We start from the raw sequence: 22,796 nt of genomic DNA, 5'->3' as shown, positions 1-22,796 counted from the left end.
GCTGGCTGTAATCTCTTAAGTGAATCAAGATCATGGGTGACAAGGAAAGGCTAAGGAATTGTTCCAGCTTGAGGGAGACCAAGAACAGGAAAACAAAAGACAATTTATGTGATGCTGAGCTGAATCTTTTTGCTCTGAAGGATGTTAATGGGACAGTTGGTGGGGACCTGAGGGTTACATGGTAGTCATATGTCAACATTATCAATTTTTAAACTTTGTTTGTTAGATTGAGATTATTTAGGGAAATAATCTTATTTGTAGCTAACACACAATGCAATTGGGGCTTATGAGGCATAATGACAGTAAATGATTCAGGAAAATTATGCTCTTTGTGGTATTCTTAAAACTGTTTCCTAAGTCTGAGAAAAGGATAAAAAAGGATATATCCTGATACAGGATCAGGGATCATATGAAAATAATTTAGAGAAAATGAGGCTTTTGAAAACATCATCTCTGAAGATGTTGAAAGATTGGGTCACCTCATGGACAATTTAATAAAATACGTAACTGATCTTTCCACCTTAATCCCTTTTTTGCAATGTCTACTCATATTCAGAACTACCCAGTATCCACTATGACATTGATGAAATGCTTTTGATTTTGTAGTGAATATTTTCTCAGGATTTCTTTTTTATAGATATTTAAGTACAACATTAATTTAGATAAAATCCATTTGGATTCCCAGCATAATTTTTAATAGTGTGTCCTATCTATTTATTGAAATAGACTGCAATTTTAAAACGCCTTCTTTGGAGAGGGAAAAAGAAGCATGTTATATAGCTCATTTCAAAATTTTTCTATAATCTGATTTATAAGATCTATTTTGTGATTGTTATTATATAAAATAATATTGCTAACTCCTCGTAGACTTTTTTTTTTCGGGGTTTATTCTCGACTCCAGCCCGGAAACTGAATGTCTGGGCACTGGTAACAGCTGCTGGTGGTGTTGCTAAACTGCGTTTCATCAGTACAGCACGGGATTCTTCTGTTGTTTGCTCTATGAATATTGTATCAATAGTTGACTAGATTATTGTGAGTTTTTGGACCTTGATATCAGTTGCGAGGAGTTTAGAGCTTCGGTTTCTTTTTCAGCTCTTATTCACTAAAATCTGAGTTATACTTTTCATTCTCTGTGAACATAATCAAAGAATCACTGATACCCAATAATTAAAGGGATATTAACAGTCATTTAGATTTTCCTCTCCTTATTTTAAAATAAATTCCTTTTCATTTTTGTATCAGAATTTGATTCTGCTTGTGAAAATGAATTATTATTTAAATATGTTTCCTATGCTAGATACTAGCTTATATGTTTAAAATGCATTTTCATATTCTCATAGGTACAGTCATTTTTTCTCACTTATATATAATAAAGAAATGGAGTCCTAAAAACACCCACATAGTGGTAAAGCCAAGATTTGAGCTCAGGTTTCTTAACTACTGTGCTGAACTCTTTTTTTTGAGGAGCAAAAAAACCCCCAAGGCATTAGACTATATAATTATATGAAACAGTCTTGTATATTTGGAAACTTCCATACTTGACAGTGTGCCTTACGGAGTGGGTCAGAAAGATGTACATACTAGTTATGATCATGATCACTATCATCCTGTGTACTTCCTGTAGTACAAAAGCATTGCAGCTTAAACTTTCAAACAATGTGAAACCTTTGGTAGAAAATCTGGGTAGGAGAACACTAAAGTGTGAACACCACCAGTAAACATATTGAAGGAAGTTAATTTTCTTTATATGACTTGTAGACCTGTCTCTAAGTGTACTTGATCAGATTCCGCCATAGGTAAGTTGTATGTAAGTTGCCCAAAATCTAGACACAGCTTTTCAGTCTGGTGTGTTTGTACTTGGAGACTTAAGATCCAACTGTAACAGATACAGAATCTTTACTTGAGCATAATGGCTGTTATTCTTAGTTGAACTTTTTTGTTGAGCTTATCTGGGAGTATTGAGATGTTTTATAATAAGCTTCAGTATATTTCTTTATATTTCTTGTATTTTACATGAAGAGAAGATATGCTTCAGTCAAAGCCAAATATTTCATATTTACATCTCATTTACTAATGAAATATGAACACAGTAATAAACTTTTTACTTGGGCTACCATTGCACAGGCTTATTTTAATGATAATTTTGATGCCCTTAATGTTAAAAGCAGCATAGATTAAAGAGGCTGATAAATTGGAATTTTCCAATATCCGCAGCTTTCCTCGCCCGTAGTTAATTTGCTCTGCTGACTCCCTACGCGAGGTGGCAACAGCTGGCCTTTTTCCTAGAGCTCTGGGGATTAGAGTAGCAGTGGCAGCAGCGTGCTCGGCCTCTTGCCTCTGTTGACTGTTCTTTATTGTTTGATGCCTGAGCATCTCCCAGACAGCCAGCAATTGTTTCTCCAATCCTAAAGTTTGTTTCTCTGGGGAGTATACAATGCTGGTGGGGCTCGTCTTTGTATCTCCTCACTTTCCCAGTCTCCTCTTATCCTTCTTTCTGTGCTTTCTCTTGATAATTAGAATGGAGTCAAGATACAAGTTTTGTATCTTAGTGTGCAGGAGATTCAGTTTTGATGCTAAAAACTTAGAAATATAGATGACAGATGGAAATTTCTTTTTTTCTCTGAGCTATCAGATAGTAACAAATTATTTTTTAAATGAAAACTTTATTATTCATGATTAGTATACTAGTGGCTTTATAATTTAATTTTATAAATTACATAAAAAGGGAGCAACAGCAGAATGATCCAGTGCTACATTTAAAAGCAAGTTTTGAAGAGAAATGCTCCTTAGCTGTTCCAGTTTAAGAAGTACCTTCATTATCTCTAAAATATAATTCTAATTTATAAGAGTTAAATTTCTTCACATCATGTTAAAACTTGGGTAAAAAGTAGTCAGAAAATATCAAAATGAGAAAAGCTTCAGCAAGAATAATTTTGTTGTGCTTCATTTAGAAAAAAGAAATAGATAACTCTTGAATTTAATTTTCATTGGTTCCTCCACATTCCTAAACTTCTGCCATACCTACAGAATCTTTGAGGGCCTTTGTGGATGAAAATAGCGGCCACACGGCAGTGTGAGACTAAAAATTATCCTTGAAAGATTTTACTCAGAATCTGAAACTTAACACTGTAGAAAAGGGAAGTCATGTTTAAACTACCTTTCCCAGAGCCAGGGCTCTGGTATGTGTATTTTGCCAAGTCTCCATAGGTGATTCTTGCCATGCATCACAGCAGCTACTCATGCCATGCCCTCACACCAGTGTTCTAGAGAGTTCTTCATGTTTTCAGCAGTACAGTCTGCCAAATTATAACTGGGGTGAAATGGTCATTTATCTTCTTTTAGTAGAGTGTGATAAATCATGTGGCTACTGAAAATTTGTTATTTGAACTATCATTTGTAGTAGCATGTCCATTTTGTTTCTGTAAACATGACCAAAGAAAATTAATTTTGAAGGGATTTGATTTAAAGGATAAGAGGATAGTATTGAGTTGTAGAATTCTAGGTACCTAGACAATCCTTGTGGCATCATTTATATCTAAATGCTTTCATTGTGAGTTTTGGCCAATAATTATAGAACCTCAATACTGGTTTCTCATCTCTGCTGGCTTCTGGCACATTTCTAAGCAGTCTTTTTCCCTTTGTCTCTCTTTTTCTACTATCTCTCACTGTTCCTTCTTCTGTGTCATTATTATCTCTTGGTCCTGAGCTAGTGTTTCCCTCCTCTCTGCTTTTCTACCTTCCTTCAGTGGTTGGAAACCTTACCGAGGTACTGCCAGTGTTGTTTAATGGAGCATAAGGCAGGCTTCCCACTATAGACAACTGTAGATCAACCAAAATAGCCAATTTAAGAGTTTTTTTCATGTCTGTTATGTATGATCTCTTCTGCCCAAGTGATAGGCTTCTTTCGTAAATTCCCCTTACTTTGTAAATCATACATTGTATATGTTTGCTGAATGTTGAGTCATGTTGCTTTAATACAGACTCTTCATTAGCCCACTTCTCTTAACTTACAAGAGAGGGAAAAGGAAACTTTCTCATCCTAAGGAAGCTTTCCTCTGTATTGCCAGGAAACTGCCATCTCATTTCTCTTATGGAACAGCTCACATTTCCTGCATTCAGCTCTGTATCCACACATTCCTTTGCTAACATTTTATGATCTAGCTTTCATCCCTAACAAAACCCCTGCTTTCTTGGTTACCTGTGATGTCCTAATCACTGGCCCACCCAATTCACCAAAGCATTTTCATTTTTGTGTGTGTTTATTAGGAAGTCTTAAGTCGATTGGAGTATTTTTATTCTCTCTGATATTTAGTACTTTTTGGAATGGTTAGTAGATGTGAATATATTTGAAAAATGGAAAGATTGGAATTTTTTTCTTCACTGCAGAATAAATAACTGCTTCCTGTGTTATGTTATCAGTGTTTGAAGTCTTTCAGGCATCTTCTCAGGGTAAAAGTGGTTGAGTCTTTAAATTCTGCCTTTGTGAAATATTTCTCCTAGTAAAATGAAATTGAAAAGCAGCTAAGAAAGAGAGTGAAAAGTTATTTTTACCTTGAGTCTGCAGAGATGAAGTAGACTCTGCCTTTGTGTTGTAGCCCAAAAAAGAGAGAGAGAGTGTGTGTGTGTGAGTTGACACAAAGAATAAAGGAATCCTCAGGGAGAGTCCTTTGCGTTAGAGAAGTAGTTATTTACAGGCATGATTCCACACGATGAGTCCAAATTGTGTGCTTTCCTATTCATGAAAAAATTTAGAGTCAAAATGGAGCTTTTAGAATCAAGCACATTTTTCATGCACTAAGTCTGTCTTTTAAGGACAACATTGAAGGATATTGATAAATTGGTACAAGATTAAAAGGATATTTACTTCTCTAAAATCTTGTATAGGCTACTGGTACTCAATGCTTTACCAGCAAGTATGTTCATTTTGCTTAAAAGCCACATTTTTAACTGATAAAAGTCAGAATAAAGATAGGAAAGGACTCTTGAGTAATGTATGAATTGAATTTTGGTTATCATTTTAAAGTGGATTCAATTTATGTGTTACTGTGTTATGTGTTTGTGTGTATATTAATATGTATTAAAAAGCCAGTGCTCATATTTAAAACTAGAAATTAGGCTGTTTTCCCCTTGTTACTGCTTACCACTCCCTCAGTGAGAGTTTAGAATGAAATGATTTGTTTATATTTGGGATTAAACTTTGATTTGTTTTATTTTTTAATTATGTCTTTTGTACTATTCTCTCCATCCTGAGATGGATAGAAAAATGGAATCTAGTCACTGAAAGCTAAATCGAACTGTGAAACAATCCATCGACATGTGTAACAGTATATTAAAAAATAAGCAGAAATGAATAATTTTTTAAAAAAATTGTCTTGAAGGACAAATTGATGCATACTGAACTGGTAATCTTTATGAAATAGGGTTCTCAGAATAGTTTTTGGGGGGGGAGGGCGTTAAGAGCAAAAGGAATTTTAATTTCTTTACCATTTTATACATTCCTTAACTGCTTCTTTGCCCAAATGAGCACAATTCAGAATTACCTTAGAAATTGCATATTCTTAACTGTCATGTTCATAGAAATGATAAAGCTGGTTTGTGATATGATAAATCTTAAGAATGACTATTATCTTCCCAAATAACCTCTTGGTGATTGTGACACCAAGAGACATTTCATGGGGCTGCATGATAAGTGATCATCAATGTTTCATCCTTTGTGGTGGGGAATTCACATTGAATTCTTCTCATTTCCTTCATGGATCTGTCATCTGTGAATGAATTGAAACCTTGTTGAACTAGTGAAGTTTTCAATCTTGTGCAGCCTGTTAAAGAACAGATTTTGTCTGCTTCTTCGTTAGCTGGTGTATGGAAATGGTCTATTTTGATTCCTCTTAAGAGAATTCTTTCAGTCTATTACTTTAGTTTTAGTGCTTTAAGTTAGATCTTTTTTTCTGGGTCAAGGAATTCAAGTCTTTTTTAGTCTCTCTTTTTATTGGCACCACTTCATGGTGCCAGTTCTGAGTCATATGTACCTGTTTTCACCCAGTACAACTGTTAGAATTTTGGGTGTTTTTGTTTTCATCTTTTTTTAAATCACAAAACTAGTGCATATGCATTTTGTAAAATTAGAAAATATAGATGGCAGAACTTTTTAAGCTATTGCCACTGCCCAGAAATAACCACTGTAGCTCTGTATTCTAATAAAGTTTTTAATGTGATCTTAGGGCTGTAACTTGTGTCATACATCTGGAACGCATTTTTCATGAAGAGATCTTGGATTAGCTTCCACCTGTACTCTGAGTCTTCAGTTTGTTGTCATTGCCTCTATTTCTGGTTTCTCATCTATCAGTAGGCTAAATTTCTTTTCCTTTTCTTCATATAAACTTACTTCAAAAAGATTCATTGAGAGGAATAAGGAGCATTAGTAAAAATAAAAACTATGGTGCTTATTACTTTAAATAGATGAGGTATTCCAGAGGCTATCTTGTAACAAAACATGTACTAAAAATTACTGTTTTAAAGTTAATCTCCACCTGTATTTAGGACCCTGGCGCTTCCTATACGTACTTGTGCCTTCACTATGTCTCCCCTTCCTTCAAATATGCTTGAAGCATTCGCTTCTTAAAACTTGGGTCAGTTCATGATTCTCTTTTAAACAGGAAATGGTTTGAATGTTTGGCTGCTACCTCCACTTTAAACCATCCAGTCTCTTCTTAGCTTTGTAACCTTTATTCTCACTGAGATTGCTGACAGTCAAGAAAGCAATGCTTTAGGAAAAGAAAGTATTCTCGAGTAGCTGCATCATTAGGTACTTTGGAATCCCACTCAAATCCTGCTTGGAACTCTGTATATACCCCTTAAATGTGTACAGAGCTTTACACTTTACACAGTTTCTTAGGTTTGCCTTGTAAAGGCATATAAGGCTTATAAGTTATTATCCCCATTGTTCAAATGGGAAAATTGATGTTCATTGAGGAAAATGGTTTAGCCAAGCACAAAAATCTTTATGGCAAAGCTGGGACTAACAATATGTATTAGAGATAGTATCTTTTTAGATTTGTTTTGGGATTCTTTTAATCTTTAGTCTGGAATTGTGCTAGTGGGTGACTGTATATAACCACGTTCATATAGTTTGGCTTCCTTTTTTATATTATTTTTCAATGTGTTGGTTTCAGACCCTGCTCTCCTAGTTAAACTAATCATTAACTCTAGAACAATAAGTTTGTTTCCTAAAGACATGTAATGATTTCATTCTTCGAAAAAGATAACTCAGGCATATAAATCTATGCATGCTTATTGCTTTTTCAATTTTACGATTATTCCTTTTCTGTAGAAGAAATTATGATTATAATTTAAAGGCGATTTTCTAAGTTAGTGAATGCATGAAATTAATTCTGAAGTTATTTTTGTGTCTTTGAGCCTCATTCTGACTTATGAAACCAATATCAGTAATGATACCTCTTTATAGGGTTACAGTGAGAAATAACTGAAAACTTATGAAATCAGCCTAAAAAAAAAAATATGAATGCTATTAGTTCTCCTTGTGATAAAATTAATAATACTTTGTTCTAATGCAGTGTTTTATTAAGAGATAAAATTATATTTCAATTTTGTTTTTCATCTCACTTAATTCATAACTTTATTAAAGTCTGTAATTTTTAATTCCATACTTTACTTTCTACAATCTTTAGTTTGGTTCATAAATCAGAATTACATTCTCCCTTCTTGTATTATTTTCTTTTACTTTTAAAATTACATTAATGAGCTGTTTAAGAATTATTCTCATGATTCATTCATCTGTTACTCCTCCCTTTTAAATCTTCAGAACTGAAGGTCTTTTGACAAACCAATATTTATAACAGTTTGACAGCAGTATGAGGAACAGCATTTGTCTTTGTAACAGCTTGAAGAAAGACCCTTTCCAGGATCCAGTCATGCAGTTACAATCTTGACCTCTTTCTTATGCTGGGAACATACATAGAACAGCACCTCCCATGTGTTTTCTTGTCCCATTGACTGTCCATTCACTTCCCATCTGTTTGGCAGTCTTAAAGGAACAGAAGGGGCCCTCTTCTTATAAATCTGTCTTTGCAAGTGATAAATGATGTCCTGTCTCTTTAAGAGCTGCCTGGGTGGTTTCCTTTTCTTAAAATGTTTCAACAGTCTCTTCTAACAAAATTCAGAATAAAATACGCTTTTAAGAATAAGAAAATAGGAAAGAAAGAAATGATAAATTATTTGTATGCTTTCTTAATTATTTGGGACTGAATATTTTACTGGTCATAAGGCTAGTGCTTTTTTAGCTTTCCCAATTAATTACCTATATCATAGTTGTTAAACTGTATTGATTTTCAGGCTTTCCTGTGGGGAAAGAAAAGAAATTATTTACTTTGAAATACTGTATTTATTTAAACGTTTTTGAGAAAAAAATCAATATATGTTAATGAGTTAGCATATAAAATAACTTCTAAATATTTTTTCATCATAATTTTTAGTTGATAGTTGTATGAATATGGAATATTTTATGTACTGGATACAGAATGAAGTAACTCACAGGAGATGATTATAATCTTATGGTAGAATCTTAACTTTTTAAAAAATGATCATGAATTGTATAGAAATTATGATTTTTTTCTATTGCTGAAAATAATGACTTTAAGTATAGATATTTGTATCTTTGCGTTTTCTGAGAATTGAGCAGAAATGAAAATAATTTTCTCATTTAGAGATTGTTCATAGAAGGTTAAATGTGATAATATTGTTTCCTAAAAATGTTCTTAAATTACTGATTTTAAAAGCACTGCTGGTATAAAAAGATCATTTTTAGAATATTATAGTATATTACTGTGTATATATTACAGTATATCAGCTGCCTGTGGTGTATCTTCTACAAACTAGCTTGTTAGTTTACTAATTTCCTACCTTATTCCCAAAACAATTTGATGCAGCTTATAAAGATCTACCCTGTGCAAAAGGTAAGAATTCTTAAATTAAAAGGGTGGAAGGGAAGAGAAAATCCAGGCAAGTGAAATAATGTGAAACTTAGGATGAGATTGGTGCTCTCGAGGGTTCTGCATACTTTGCTATAAACAAGCTGCCAGTTTAGTCTTGAGCTCCCTACTGGTGTTGCCGAACCAGTCTCTGATCCCCTAGCCCTAGGTACAGCAAAGCTAATCAACTGACACTGGGTTGTGGTGAAGGAATGTTGTTGTTCTATCACTAAGTCATATCCAACTCTTTGCAACACCCATGACTGTAGCACGCCAGGCTCCTCTGTCTTAACCCTGCTCCTCTGTCCTCCACTGTCTCCCGGAGTTTGCTGAGGTTCATGTTCATTGAGTCATTGATGCTCTCTAACCATCTCATCCTCTGCCACTGCCTTCTCCTCCTGCCTTCTGTCTTTCCTGGCATCAGGATCTTTTCCAGTGAGTTGGCTCTTCTCATCAAGTGGCCAAAGTATTGGAGCTTCAGCATTAGTCCTCCCAATGAATATTCAGAGTTGATTTCATTTAGGATTGGTGGTTTGATCTCCTGGCAGTACAGGAGACTCTGAAGAGTCTTCTCTAACATCACAATTCAAAAGCATTGATTCTCCATTACTCGATCTTCTTTATTGACCATCTCTCACATCTATACGTGACTACTGGAAAAACCATAGCTTTGACTATACAGACCTGTTGGCAAAGTGATGTCTCTGCTTTTTAATACGCTGTATAGGTCTGTCATAGCTTTTCTTCCAAGGAGCAAGCATCTTTTAATTTCATGGCTGCAGTCATCATCCACAGTGATTTTGGAGCCCACGAAAATAAAATCTGCCACTGTTTCCACTTGTTCCCCTTCTATTTGCCATGAAATGATGGGACCAGATGCCATGATCTTAGTTTTCTGAATGTTGAGTTTTAAGCCAGCTTTTTCCATTCTCTTTCACCCTCATCAAGGGGCTCTTTAGTTCCTCTTCACTTTCTGCCATTAGGGTGGTATCATCTACAAAGCTGAGTTGTTGATGTTTTCTCCCAGCAATATTGATTCCAACTTGAGCTTCATCCAGCTCAACATTTCACATGATGTACTCTGCATGTAAGTTGAATAAGCAGGGTGACAATATACAGCCCTGTCAGACTCCTTTCCCAATTTTGAATCATTTAGTTAATTGTTCCTTGTCTGATTCTAACTGTTGCTTCTTGACCTGCATAGAGGTTTCTCGGGAGACAGGTGAGATGGTCTGATACTCCCATCTCTTTAAGAATTTTCCACAGTTTGTTGTGGTCCACACAGTCAAAAGCTTCAGTGTAGTCAGTGAAGCAGAACATAAATTATAATTTATTTCACAGACTTTTCTTATGGCAGCTTTCTAAATCATATTGTTTTGGAGTCTGAAATAAACTTCTAAAACTTTTAAAATCATTTATTTGACGGCACTGGGTCCTAGTTGTGGCATGTGAACGCTTAGTTGCAGCATGTGGGATCTAGTTCCCTGACCAGGGATCGAACCTGGGTCCCCTGCATTGGGAGCATGGAGTCTTAGCCACCGGACCACCAGGAAAGTCCCTAAAGTAATCATCTTTAATGTTTAGATTAAGTATTGGTTAAGTCAGATAACGCACCTGTCAATAAATGAATGAACAAATGAATGAATATTCATGGGCATCTATTACATAGCAAGTGTAGCACTTGCTGAGTGATTTTAAATGACAGACTTCTTTGCAAGTAAACAATTCATATAAGCTGGCCTGTTCCTGGGCAGAGGGTGGGGGAGGGTGACAGTATAAAATGAATCTAAAATGAACTCTGCAATCCTATGAGAATAGTATTATCATTTGTGGTTGCAGTTTTTGCTAGTAGCTTAATAGCAGATAAAAAGATACTAAAGAACAAAAGACCACTAATAAGTTTAAAAAGGTGCAATTATTAATAACATCAGAATAGTACATTTCAGTCCTAAGTTTTAAAGTACATTAGTATAGACTTTGAATTTTTTAAGACATATTCTCTCATTTTATTGATAAACTAGGACTGTGATTTGTCCACAATAGTAAGGTTAAAGGCAAAGCCAGGACTAGAAATGTAGTTCTCCTGATCACATTATCATATGCCTGTTAGTACAGTGTGGTCTCATTTTTATAAAAATCATATGAAATAACTACCCTATTGCTTATTAGGAGCATTCGACCAGGGATTCCTAACATTGTTTTTTGTCAGACACTCGTTTTATTTTTGTATACGTCATTTTGTGAAGTCCATGTTTTATAAGGTTTGTCTATAATATGCTTTTATTTTTAATTTGAAACATAGAATTGCAATTATATCTCTTAATCAGCCCAAACAAATAATTGTTACAAGAGTAGATATAATTCTAGCCCAAACAAAGATTTCCATTTGAACTTTTGAAGCAATAGAAATAACCCAGAGAACTATATTTCCACCTCAGAGACCCCTGGAAGTCTGGACCCCACCCAGCTTTGAAATTACTGTCCCAGTCTCAAACAGCTTTCCCCAGGACGTAGGAGATGACGCCTCCCTCTTCTGTAACAAACAGAAGTCTACCATTTGTCTTCATTAATGAGTATGTTTCAAAATAATCATACCTATTTGTAGGGAAGAGAAAAAAAAAAAACTGGAGGGCCAGGACTCAGAAGATAAGTGTTAGATTTAAATGTGTATATTTGATTATATATCTCTTCGGCTCTTCCTTTCAGCTGTCAAAGGTGTACATGTTTTCTGGTGCTAAGTCTAAGATTTTGACTGTAGTTTTGAGAATCTTGAATCTGGTCTCAATTCACTTGTTTTTGGTTGGTTTTCTTTCCTTGTTTCCCTAGATGATTCCTTTAAACACTAAATTTCTAAAGAGCACTTACAGTGTAATTGTCTAATAAAAAGCAAGCCTGTTCAGGAACAGCATATGTAACATAATAAGAAGTGTTCCTTTAATTTTCAGTCCCTTAGTCAATAGCTTTTTATAGCAAAATTTCACCTACAAGGTGTCCCCAAGCTTGGTAGAAAACGTGCATGCAGTGTGTTATGAAACAGTTCTCTTAAGGAACATTTGGATCTTTGGATGTGTGCTTGTGTAAAATACACTGCATCCATAAGTTTGCAGCTCATTTCTCTATGCTTTCTCTAAAAACATCAAAAGTTGTAAAAGGTTTATTTCGGTTCATGTGGTAGTGTTTTGTGTGTGATTCTTTGTTCCTGTTCTAAACTGTTATTACCCACTGAAGTGAACCTTCTCCCGGGTTTGGCCTTTTGGATTCACAGTGTATTCAAAACCTAATTACAGATTAGTGTGTTTTTGAGACTTTTAGAGCAAGTATCAGAAGACTCAAAAAGAAAATGAGAGTAGTGGTATCATTTCATGTAGAGATAAAGAGACCCTAAACATGAATGGGTGTCAAGTCATCTGAAGAAAAGAAAAAAGAGAAGGAACTTCATTCACTAAGACTGATGGTTTATGAGTTGGGGATTATGGGAATATTCATGACTCAATCAAGAAGCACAATGAATTGATGTTTGAAATTGTTCATCTTTTAAGTAAACATTGGATAAATGGAAAGTAGACTCCGTATTCACTCCATGTGGAATTGGCTGTTTCAGTGTACAGAAATAGCAGTTTGTTAATCCCTTCCTGAGTTGGTTTAGTTTATCAAGTAAATCACAAATTTATAAGAATTCTCTAGCTATGTAAATATTTAATGCAAATATTTAATAGAAAAAGGAGTTTGCTCTATAATTAGCCTTGCTAATATATACACATTTTTCCATGGGAAAGTAAGTTCTAATGTTGATAAATTAAATACCATTAAGATTTGGGGGTTTGAAAACACTGTAATAGTGAGACGTTAGTTTGAAGGATCAGAAAGTGGAAAGTGTTAGTTGCTAACATTCCAACTTGATTTTTATGCATAACTCAGTTTTCTGTGCAGCCAGATAAAAGATATTGCTGGAACTTTACATCAGAATTTAAAATTAATTCAAATATGCAAAATAATGTTCCTTATTATTTATAATATAACTTCCTTGCAAAGCTTGAAATCATGCTTGTGTGTGCTTGTATAATCATCATATTTTAGCCTTCTTAAATAAGGTGTAATAATTAAGTCCTCCCTCCCCTCCCCCACCAATTGCTTTTGTGTTCTAAGACCTGAGTATTCTCTGTTGTGTGTTGTTGGGAGCCCACCAGCTCTTCATTGTCAACGTTTAACCTGCCTCTTGTTCCCAGACTTGCTGTAGCTCTTGTGATCCTGGCATAACATCCTGGAAGCATGTTAAGTGCTTCTTTCCCCCCTCTTGATAACCTGTAGCCGTCATTCTCCATGCCATACTTCTGGTAATTTCATTTATCAAATATTTATTGAGCATATATAGTAAGTCAGACATTGTTGTAGACATTTGGTCCAGTTTCCTGCTCTTAGATTGTTCTCCAAAGGTCTCCTTTTAATCTCAAGAGGAAGAAGTAATAATACTCATCTTATCATAATATTCATATTATGATAGCATAATATTCATTTTTTTAGACATTTCTAGACACAGAACTACTTAGGAGGTGCTCAGTAACTATCTTATTCCCTATTTTTATTATCAAAATATCTTGTTTCACAATAGGCAGGCAAAACTTGCAACAAATACACTTGCAATAATAGCATTTGTTTTGTTACCATTTAGAGTCTGCATATGGTAGTAGATCTAGTATATGTCTCTGAAGTGGAGGAATGTGGACAAGGCTAACTCTCCAGGCTTAATAGCCTCGTCTTTGGCAGTGAAATGTATGGGGTTATATGAGGACCAAATGAAATGTGGGATCTGAAATCACACAAAATATAGTAGACACTTACAGACTTAGAGAGAGGTAGAAGGTAAGCAAGGAATTCTTCTTAAAGGCAGGGTATCATATGTCCCCATGTCACTTCAGTAAGTACATTATATAAGTGAAGGAGCAAATGAAGAAATGAGTTTTCCAATTTAGTATTAAAAGGAAACATTTATCACAGTTATTCTTTTTTCTTTCAACTTTTACCTCCATCCTCTTCTCTCTCGTTTCCTCCCATTAACTTCTTAGTTACTTACTAATGTTCTTTGTGTTATTCTTGAGGTTTCAGGGCATAGAGGTACAGTGTTTTGATATTCCAGTGGTAAAATATTTTGTAAAAACAACTTTTCAAAGGGAAAGTTGGTAATTTTCTATTCTGTGGTTTTCATATATAATTAGTTTTTTTAAAAACTTTAATTTATGAGAAACATCACTTATCTTGAATTTTAGAAGAATTTGAATTTGATTCAGATTCCACAGTTAGGCACATGCGTCAGAGTGGCTCTTGGTCTCTGTCAATACAAGTCGATCTTGCTGTGAAGTCTCTTGTGAGTGATGCTCCTGTCCCACACACTCACAGATAGTCTGTCCAGCTGAGCATAGAGGTCATTGACAGGGCAAAGGACAGATAGAGCTGGCCCTTCAGCTGCCTGATTGTACTCAGATGATGGAGCAGATAGACGGTGATTTAATGCAGTTTTCCCACGTAGAAGTAGTTCTCAGTACAGTGTTCAGAGAGCTGCTAAGGCTCTGAACACTTGTTTGAGATTTCCATATTTTGTGCTGTTTAAGCTAGATGATTTTTTAAAAACCTCATCCATTTCCAAAATTGTATGAGATGATTTAGAAAACTTTTTTCCCCCTATTTCCCAGCCTCCTTTAAAGAAAGTCTTCAACTGAGCTATAGTATCTGAAACTCTGTAAATGTTCAGTGAAGAAGATAGATGAACTGTTTCTAAGTAACTATTTGAAATAATTTTTAAAATAAAAATGTGGCCTTATTTTGTGAAAGGAAGGATGTTTACTGGCTTGACTGCTAGTTAAAAAAACAAAACCCCCCATAAAAAAAGACTACAAAAAGTACAAACTAAATTTCCAAGAGTTTGATTTTTTTAGATAGAAGCAAGGAATTCTTGTTTATATTTACCTGTAACATATTTTCTCAGTAAATAATTTGTTTAAAATATTAGGGGATCCCTCTGCCCTGGCTTTTTTTTTTTTTTTTTTTTTTTTTTGGTGTGTATTCATCTCAGTCTAGTACTAAGAATTAGAAGTTCTAAATTACTGGAAAAAGAAAATGAAAACATTGCATTCTTTATATACAACTCTGGTAGGCTACGTTGAGTTCCTACAGTGCTGACAAGAATTTACCAAAAGAACAGTCCTTTTTATTGGCTACTCATCACAAATGCTATCTCATTGATAGAAAAGGATACTTATATCTTTGATTGCAGATTATTTATTTTTAAATGTAAAAGATGCAAATGTTGTAAATCAATTATATTTCAGTTTTTAAAAAATAAAAAAGAAAAGCTGAAAAAAATATAAACTTCGTAAGAGTAAGAATAGAAGGTAGAAGGCTTTGCAGTTTTGCCTTTAGGTCACCAACTTTGAACCAGTCATTTCACTTTAATTGATAATTCTCACGAACATATTACGTTAACAGGATAAAAGAACTTGTTATCATGCTTACTATTGTTGTTCGGTCACTAAGTCAGTCCATGTCCAGCTCTTTGCGACCCCATGGACTGCAGCACGCCGGACTTCCCTGTCCTTCACTATCTCCTGGAGTTTGCTCAAACTCACATCCTTTGAGTCAGTGATGCCATCCAACCATCTCATCCTCTTGTCACCGCCTTCTCCTTTTGCCCTCAATCTTTCCTAGCATTAGGTGGCCAAAGTATTGGAGCTTCAGCTTCAGCCATCAGTCCTTCTAATGAATATTCATGGCTGATTTCCTTTAGGATTGACTGGTTTGATCTCCTTGTTGTTTAAGGGACTCTCAGGAGTCTTCTCCAGCACCACAGTTCAATAGCATGCCTAACCTGTGTTTTAAAATAGGAGCTGCATGATTAAGTTAGCAGTGAAGTAGAATAAATCATGATTCTTTCTGCTTTTAATATTAGGGGGTTGGCATGCCATGTGAATACATTTTGAAGGAAATTTTTATATTTCAGAGAGAATTTGTAGATTTTATTTGAACACCTAAAGTGAAAACCTGAAATCAAATAAAATAATGTAAATCTGTCTTCAGTGGCTCTGGTGTTTTTAAACTTTCCTTTCCTCATTCACAGAAAGAAAAGTACTTTTTTTTTTTTAAGTGTTACTGACTTTTTCATTTTTGTTGAACGTACTTCCTACAGTTTCTTTTTTGTCTTTCAGTGTTAGGACGTTTTGACATATAAAATATACATTTTAATGTGGTCGTATTGGTTGATCTTTGTAACTTCCTGTTACTTCACACCTAGAAAGTCATTTCCTAGTTGAAGGCCAGTTATATACTCACTTGTATTCTCTTCTAATGTTAAAAAATTGGTTTTATTATTTTATATTTTCCTCTGTTCCAGATAATGCTAACTGTGAGTCCTTGGTTAGACCTCACAGAATCTTAACAACTCCTTAAAGTTCTACACATAATTGCATGTGTATCTATATCTATATTTGCCTTTTTCTGTGTAAGAATCTGCAACATTTATTAGATTCTCAAAAGGATCTGTCCCCTACACTCTTCCCCTTTCCAAAAAATTATTAGAAGGGCTATTGCTATAATCTGTTTGAACTTCATTTGGATATCAGATGGTGTGTCATGTGAAGATGATTTTTCCCCTTTTCCTAAGTAGTTCAAGTATCCCAAACCATTGCCTTCAAGAAATAAATTTGTTTTTAATTAATTTGTTATCTTTTTATATCTACAGAAAAAGTTAGAGAAATTCAAGAAAAACTTGATGCATTTATTGAAGCTCTTCATCAGGAGAAGTAAATTATAATAAGTGAGTAAAAAAACCTCTTACTGCATTGGTACTGTCTAAATGCAAAATTTATATTTAAAACTTACTTTAATAGTTTATCATTCTGCTTAACTATATCCTACTTACTCCTTAATAATAATCTTAATGTAATTGAATAATTTAAAAAGCAGGAATTTCCAAAACTAGATTCTACAGTTTTTATGTATGGTGTTCCTTTGAATAACTTGATCGCCTTGTGGCTGAACTAAAAATCTCCCCTAGAACTCATTTTGAACAGAAAAAAGGTGAACAAAGCTAAAATGTTTCATGATATGCTGGTAGCTCATAGGTTTTCTGTTTATAAAGAATTGAACTGTTGCACTCATTTTCTCATTGTTCGTATTCAGTAAATAATCACATATATGTTCACTTGCAAATCTTTTTATTTGGGGTTGACTAAAAATTTTAATAATTGTTCTTAATCTTATTTTCAGCATTTAAAAACATTTAAATAAACTTTTTCAATTTAAAATAACTTGACAGCTGTAGAACTTAGGACTGTTCTAAATGTGTGGGCTCTTGTCTAATTCTGTAGTGTGTGGCAGCAGTGCCTAATAAAATATTATATTTGAAGACTTCCCTTAATAGCAGAGTTAATTGCTAATTATTGCTGAAAAAATATAATTAGAAAGTCTTTTATTGAATAAGTCGAGAAAAGGAAAATGCTATAATTAAGACCTTATCACTTATTTAAAATATTTAATTACTCACTTTATTTGTGAGTCCTTGCTCAGTAGACAGCTTGCAACACAGAAGTAAACGGAGTAGAAACGTGAAGGTTTTTCTCCCTAGCTGCACTGTGTTCAGAAAAGGCCCTTAAATCAGCCTGCCTACTTTCTTGTACTGTCGAGGCAATATATTTGAGAAAGCAAGCTAGAAAAAGGAAGCACAGCTTAGACCAATATCACATAGAATGGTACACCAGCAATGCATGAGAGAGGAAGGAGTAAAAAGCTTTAGAATAATGCTTTGTTACTTTGTTTATTTCTCTTTCATAAGCTAAGACAGGTATATGGATGTATGCAAAAATGTGTCTAGAAACTAAATATTAATCATCTTTCACACAGGCCAAAAATAATTCAGTGTTTTTAAGTATCTATGCTCGTAAACATTTTATACAGTTTCAGTGTACGAATATTTTCTTTTAAAACCATGAAATGTTATGATGTCTTCCTCATTGTCATAGTTCCTTACTATCAGTAGGTAATGTTAGAAACATTTGAGAATCTTCTGGATTTGGAGATTCTCTTCATAAGCATCAGAGTTTGCTTGATACTTTTGTTTACAAATATAGTTTTTTGGGGGGTTGGAATTCACAGAAACCCAATTGAAAATATCAGGTACATTTCCATCTCTTTAATGAAATAAGGAAGCCCAGAGCCAACCAGGTCAGTGTCACTTACCTAAGCTGGTCAGTGTGACATCTGGAGTGATTGTTGCTGCCAGGAACATGCCTTTTCCTGCCAAAGTGTCTGGCCCAGGTGAAGGCCGAGACAGTCCTACGAGGCAGACTGTGTACCGGAAAACAGTCCCAGCTTATTTTGTTCCCTACTTGTCTCTGCTCTCTAGGGCACTTCCCACCCCTTGACATTCATGGCTCTGTGAACTGTTACATTTATCTGTGAGTTGGACAGATGATCTATTTTGTATACTGCAAATCCACTTAAAAGAATAAATCTGGGACTTCCCTGGTGGTCCAGTGGTTAAGACTGTGCTCCCAATGCAGGGAGCCTAGGTTCAATAGGTTCCCTGGTTGGGGAACTGATACCACATGCCACAGGCAAGGCTAGAAAAAAAAAAGTAAAAGAATAAATCTGGTGAAACTGTAGCCTTGCTTCATTTTGACCATTTAATAAAAGTTGCCAGGCATCTTAAGGAATTTGTATTCTTCTCAGTGAGTTTTGAGATGCATGTAGTTACTCAGCCTGATCATTTTGAATAACTGATACTTGCTGAAGATTAATTCCAATATTTTTTGATTCATACATCATATTTGATAAAAACTGTTGTATTGTTCTGGTGGATATTTTAAATTTAATGAAGCTAGCAACTTAGGCAGTTAAGCTTCAATATTTTTATGATCATACAATAGTAAAATTTACTTAGAAATTTTACATTTGTCTCCCCAGACCTAAATTTACCAGTGAAAATTGTTTATTTTTACAGAATCCTACTCATCATATAATCACCTCTGCATACATCTGAAGAAAGAAAACTCGAAAGTCTTTTGTCTTGCCTTTTGTTCTTCTGCTATTCTGCCTTTCTAAACATAAAATAAAGTCATGGAATAAAAATGATTTATGTGTGTTAGAGGCACTTTAACAGTCAGCTACCTTTTGAATGGAAGAAAAGTGGAAATGCTATTAACATTCTGTTTTATTGTATTAAAGTGAGAAACTGGGATAATTTAAGTGGTGTGGCCATTAGGCTGTCCTTGAAGATAAGAAACTTGCACTCCTGCTTGTTGTCTCATTTCTAGTGGCACGAGTTCAACTGACTCATTAGCCAACGTTACTGGATGTAATTTCTTTTCCAGAGAAAGAATGTTAGGTGTTTTGAAATAAAACTTATGGCAATTTTCTAAAGGCTATCAATTGTATATAAAATGATGGTAACCTGCTGAGTTGTTGTCTGTATCTGCAATGTTCTGTGTACAGAAGCTATTTGACCAGGATAGTTCAGTTTATATTTACTTGAAAGAAAGTGAGTTAACAGAAAAACTCTTCAAATAGGTTAATTTGTATTACAATTCTGTGTACATTCAGTGAAAGATTTCAACCCTTCATTGACAGCTTAGAAGTTGCCTTAGAAGCTAAGTCAGTAGCAGCTTACCTATTTGATTCAGTTGATGTTTTTGTACTTTCTCTATCCATTTGAATTCATTCATTTTGGATGTTTTATACTTGAGCTAGGCTTTCTTGTTGACAGTGGTTTTTTGTTGTTTTTTTTTTAACCTGTTGACAGAGCTGTTGGATTGTGACGTAAGATGGGGAAGATTAAGAATAATCAATTGACTAATTCATTTAGACTATTGTCAACATTTCATTGAGGCCTCAGGAAAAGCCTTCTTTCATAAAATTGTGTTTTAAATGGAAATTATTTCAACAGTTAGAATTATGTTGACCATTCCCTTCTTCCCTGGATGTTTAAAGAAAAATATAAAGTTTAATTCATTGCAGTTCAATTATGGTAATATCCTCACATCATTTTCATGTGTTTTTTTTTTTAATATTTTGTAATGGCTAAAGGACTTTAAAGCAAAGAAATAGGCCATTTTTGACTTTCAATGTCTTTGCCATTTAACTCTGCTTCTTGCTGCCATTTCATTATACCTTTAGTATTCTAATAAAAGTGCCCATTTTGTGACGGTTTTTATTTTACAGTTTACTTAATTTTTAAGTTTCTTAGAATTATGTTCTGGTAACAGTTCCCACATTTTTTTAAATTTAACATCAGTACATTCTTTATTGTGATCTCTATCAAGATCTGACACAATATGCAAGGTTAAAGGATACCACAAAATATTTCAGAAATTGAAAATTCAGGAATTATTTGTTATATACTGTTTGATAGGATGTAGATGCAGTTTTAAGCAGAGAGTAGCAATATATTTTATTTGGGAACTGAGTCTTCAAGAACATTTCTGTATCCTTCAGACCTGGGGACAGTGGGTGGGTGGGTGAATGGAGAGGGAATAGGGTTCCCCGATGTTCTGTACAAAGGTTAAGAGGTGACCTTACTGGTTAACTCCCTCTAACTAGTGCTGGCCAGTGAGTGAATACCCTCACTGAAGCAGACATCATTCAGTTAGTAATTATTATTTTTGCAGTTGTAAAACACAGCAACTTTACAACTACAAATGTATTTCTAAAAAAAAAGGAAAAGGAACCGTGTTTATTTCTGTGAGCTATGGATAGGGAAAAAAGCGCTCAGCTGTGTTTCTACAGATTTCCCCCAAGCAAAAGGCTGATGTTAGTCAGTGCTTTTATTACATCTCTTTCTATAAATTTAAGAAGGGGTGGTTAAAGGAGATGTCTCCATTTCTTTGAGATTGGTATTTGTGATTTAAATATATAAATAATAAAATTTTATTAAAAATCCCATTTTAGAGTCCAGACAGTTCCCTGTCCTACTTGGTAATATAACTTCTTTCATGGATTATATATTGTTTTCCTTTATGGCAGATCTCACACTAAGCATGCTTCCCTCCCCACCCAAAAGCTAGCTATTTCTTAAAATTGGATGTTTTAAAAGAAAAAAAAAAAAAAAACCTCTCAGATTTTCAACAGTAAACTGTGTTGTGTCAGTAGTTCAGAAATCACAAATGATTCAAATGCAAACAAATCACTACACAAAAGTATAAAAATGTAACAAATAGAAACAAATTCAGTATATAAAAGTTAAATTCTAATGAGACCAGGAGTCATTTTGTATTGCACCACAGAATTTGCAAGGAATAGAATGAACAAAACTCTGTACTGAAGACTGAACAACTGTAAATAGATTGTATCTAAAATTTACTCAATCCAGGTATCAATTTAAGAAATCAAGCTATGTAGGCAGTGAATGATAGGAAATGAGCAGTTCCTGCAGCTTCACGGTTGAACCATAGTTCAGCTGAGCTGTAGTTACAAGCGGAGCAGTCAGCCTTTCTTAGCCGCTTAATTATGTCCTCTTTTCTCTGTATTATCCCCTCTTTCCAGGCTTTACTCCAACACACTCCTTCCCACAAATTATTGAGCCTCCAGATACAAATGAGTAGTGTAATAATGAGTAGGGAACGTTGCAGAGAGTGGTATTTCCTGACCTTATAATTTGGGAATTTTGCATATGATATTAAGATTCAGAGTGTAGGTTTAAAAGGTAAATCCCTTAACCAGTCAATAATTTTATTTTTATTTATTTTAGATGTATTTATGTGCTAAAAGAAATATGTTTTAGTTTTCCAATAAAGGGGATCAAAGTTTTGTGTTTTGTTTTTTTTCAGTTTTGGTTCTCTAAGCTGGTATATGCTGTAGTTTCAGGAACTTCAGCAGTATAGAAATATGTTTATAAATATGCTTACCTTTTGAATAATCATGGCTTTATGTTTAAATATTTAAAACTTAGCCTTGTTTTTACTTGTGCACTATGAATGAACTTTGTATTATTTTTAAAAATGTTCACACTATATGTAGATGTTACTGCAATTTATATTTTGCCTGTGCTTGATCTAAGATCATTGGTGTAGATGAGTAATTAAAGACACTGAAATCATGTTATTGGAGAGCATCTTTTAAGTTGTCTTTGTTATAATGAGGGGGAGAGAGAGAGAAACTTATGCACCCAGGATGATAATTGACTCCACAGTATAACCAAATTCATGGTCTAACAAGCCTCTTAATATGTGGCTCTTCTTTGAATGCTTGACTTTCACATGCCTTACATTGCACAGTTGTAATTCATGATCTAACCATGCTCTTTTTCATGTCTTGATATTTGTCAATACAGTTTGGTATTTTCTTTGGTAAAATATATTTTTTTTAATGTATTTAATTGTATTTTGCTACCATGGCCATCATTTTCATTGATGATCCTAACCTGTTTAGTCATTTATGAGGCTAAGAAGGCATCATTAAGTATTAGAGCCAGAGGAACCTTAAAGATCACTTCATTCCATCCACCACTCGATTACAAACTCCCTTTTTTTTTAATTTTAGAATTTTTCCCAGAACTTTGCTCATGTGTGTGTTTAGTTGCTCAGTCGTGTCCAACTCTTTGCAACCATATGGGCTATGGCCCACCAAGCTCCTCTGTCCATGGGGATTCTCCAGGCAAGAATACTGAAGTGAGTTTCCATGCCCTTCTCCAGGGGATCTTCCCAACCCAGGGATCAAACCCAGGTCTCCCACACTGCAGGTGGATTATTTATCATCTGAGCTACCAGGGAAGCCCGAGAATACTGAAGTGGGTAGCCTATCCCTTCTCCAGGGAAACTTCCCGACTCA

General features: G+C 34.5%; 1 protein-coding gene across 9 annotated transcripts in view; it reads left to right on the top strand.

The window, feature by feature from the left end:
* The window catches only part of OPA1 (OPA1 mitochondrial dynamin like GTPase), a 98,142-nt gene extending 76,067 nt beyond the window's left edge, over positions 1 to 22,075 (top strand). For all 9 annotated transcript variants that reach the window (XM_020882586.2, XM_020882587.2, XM_020882589.2 and 6 more), the window contains 2 exons: positions 16,717 to 16,791; positions 18,976 to 22,075. In XM_020882586.2, coding sequence (XP_020738245.2) covers positions 16,717 to 16,781 — 65 coding nt within the window. In that variant the 3' untranslated portion in view covers positions 16,782 to 16,791; positions 18,976 to 22,075. The remainder of the gene's footprint in view (positions 1 to 16,716; positions 16,792 to 18,975) is intronic.
* The last annotated feature ends 721 nt before the right edge of the window (positions 22,076 to 22,796 follow it).

This window comes from Odocoileus virginianus, chromosome 4 (assembly GCF_023699985.2).
Source record: "Odocoileus virginianus isolate 20LAN1187 ecotype Illinois chromosome 4, Ovbor_1.2, whole genome shotgun sequence".
In the NCBI taxonomy this organism is placed as follows: domain Eukaryota; kingdom Metazoa; phylum Chordata; class Mammalia; order Artiodactyla; family Cervidae; genus Odocoileus; species Odocoileus virginianus.
The sequence above is the reverse complement of the archived record's forward strand: the minus strand, read 5'-3'. Positions and strand labels throughout refer to the sequence as shown.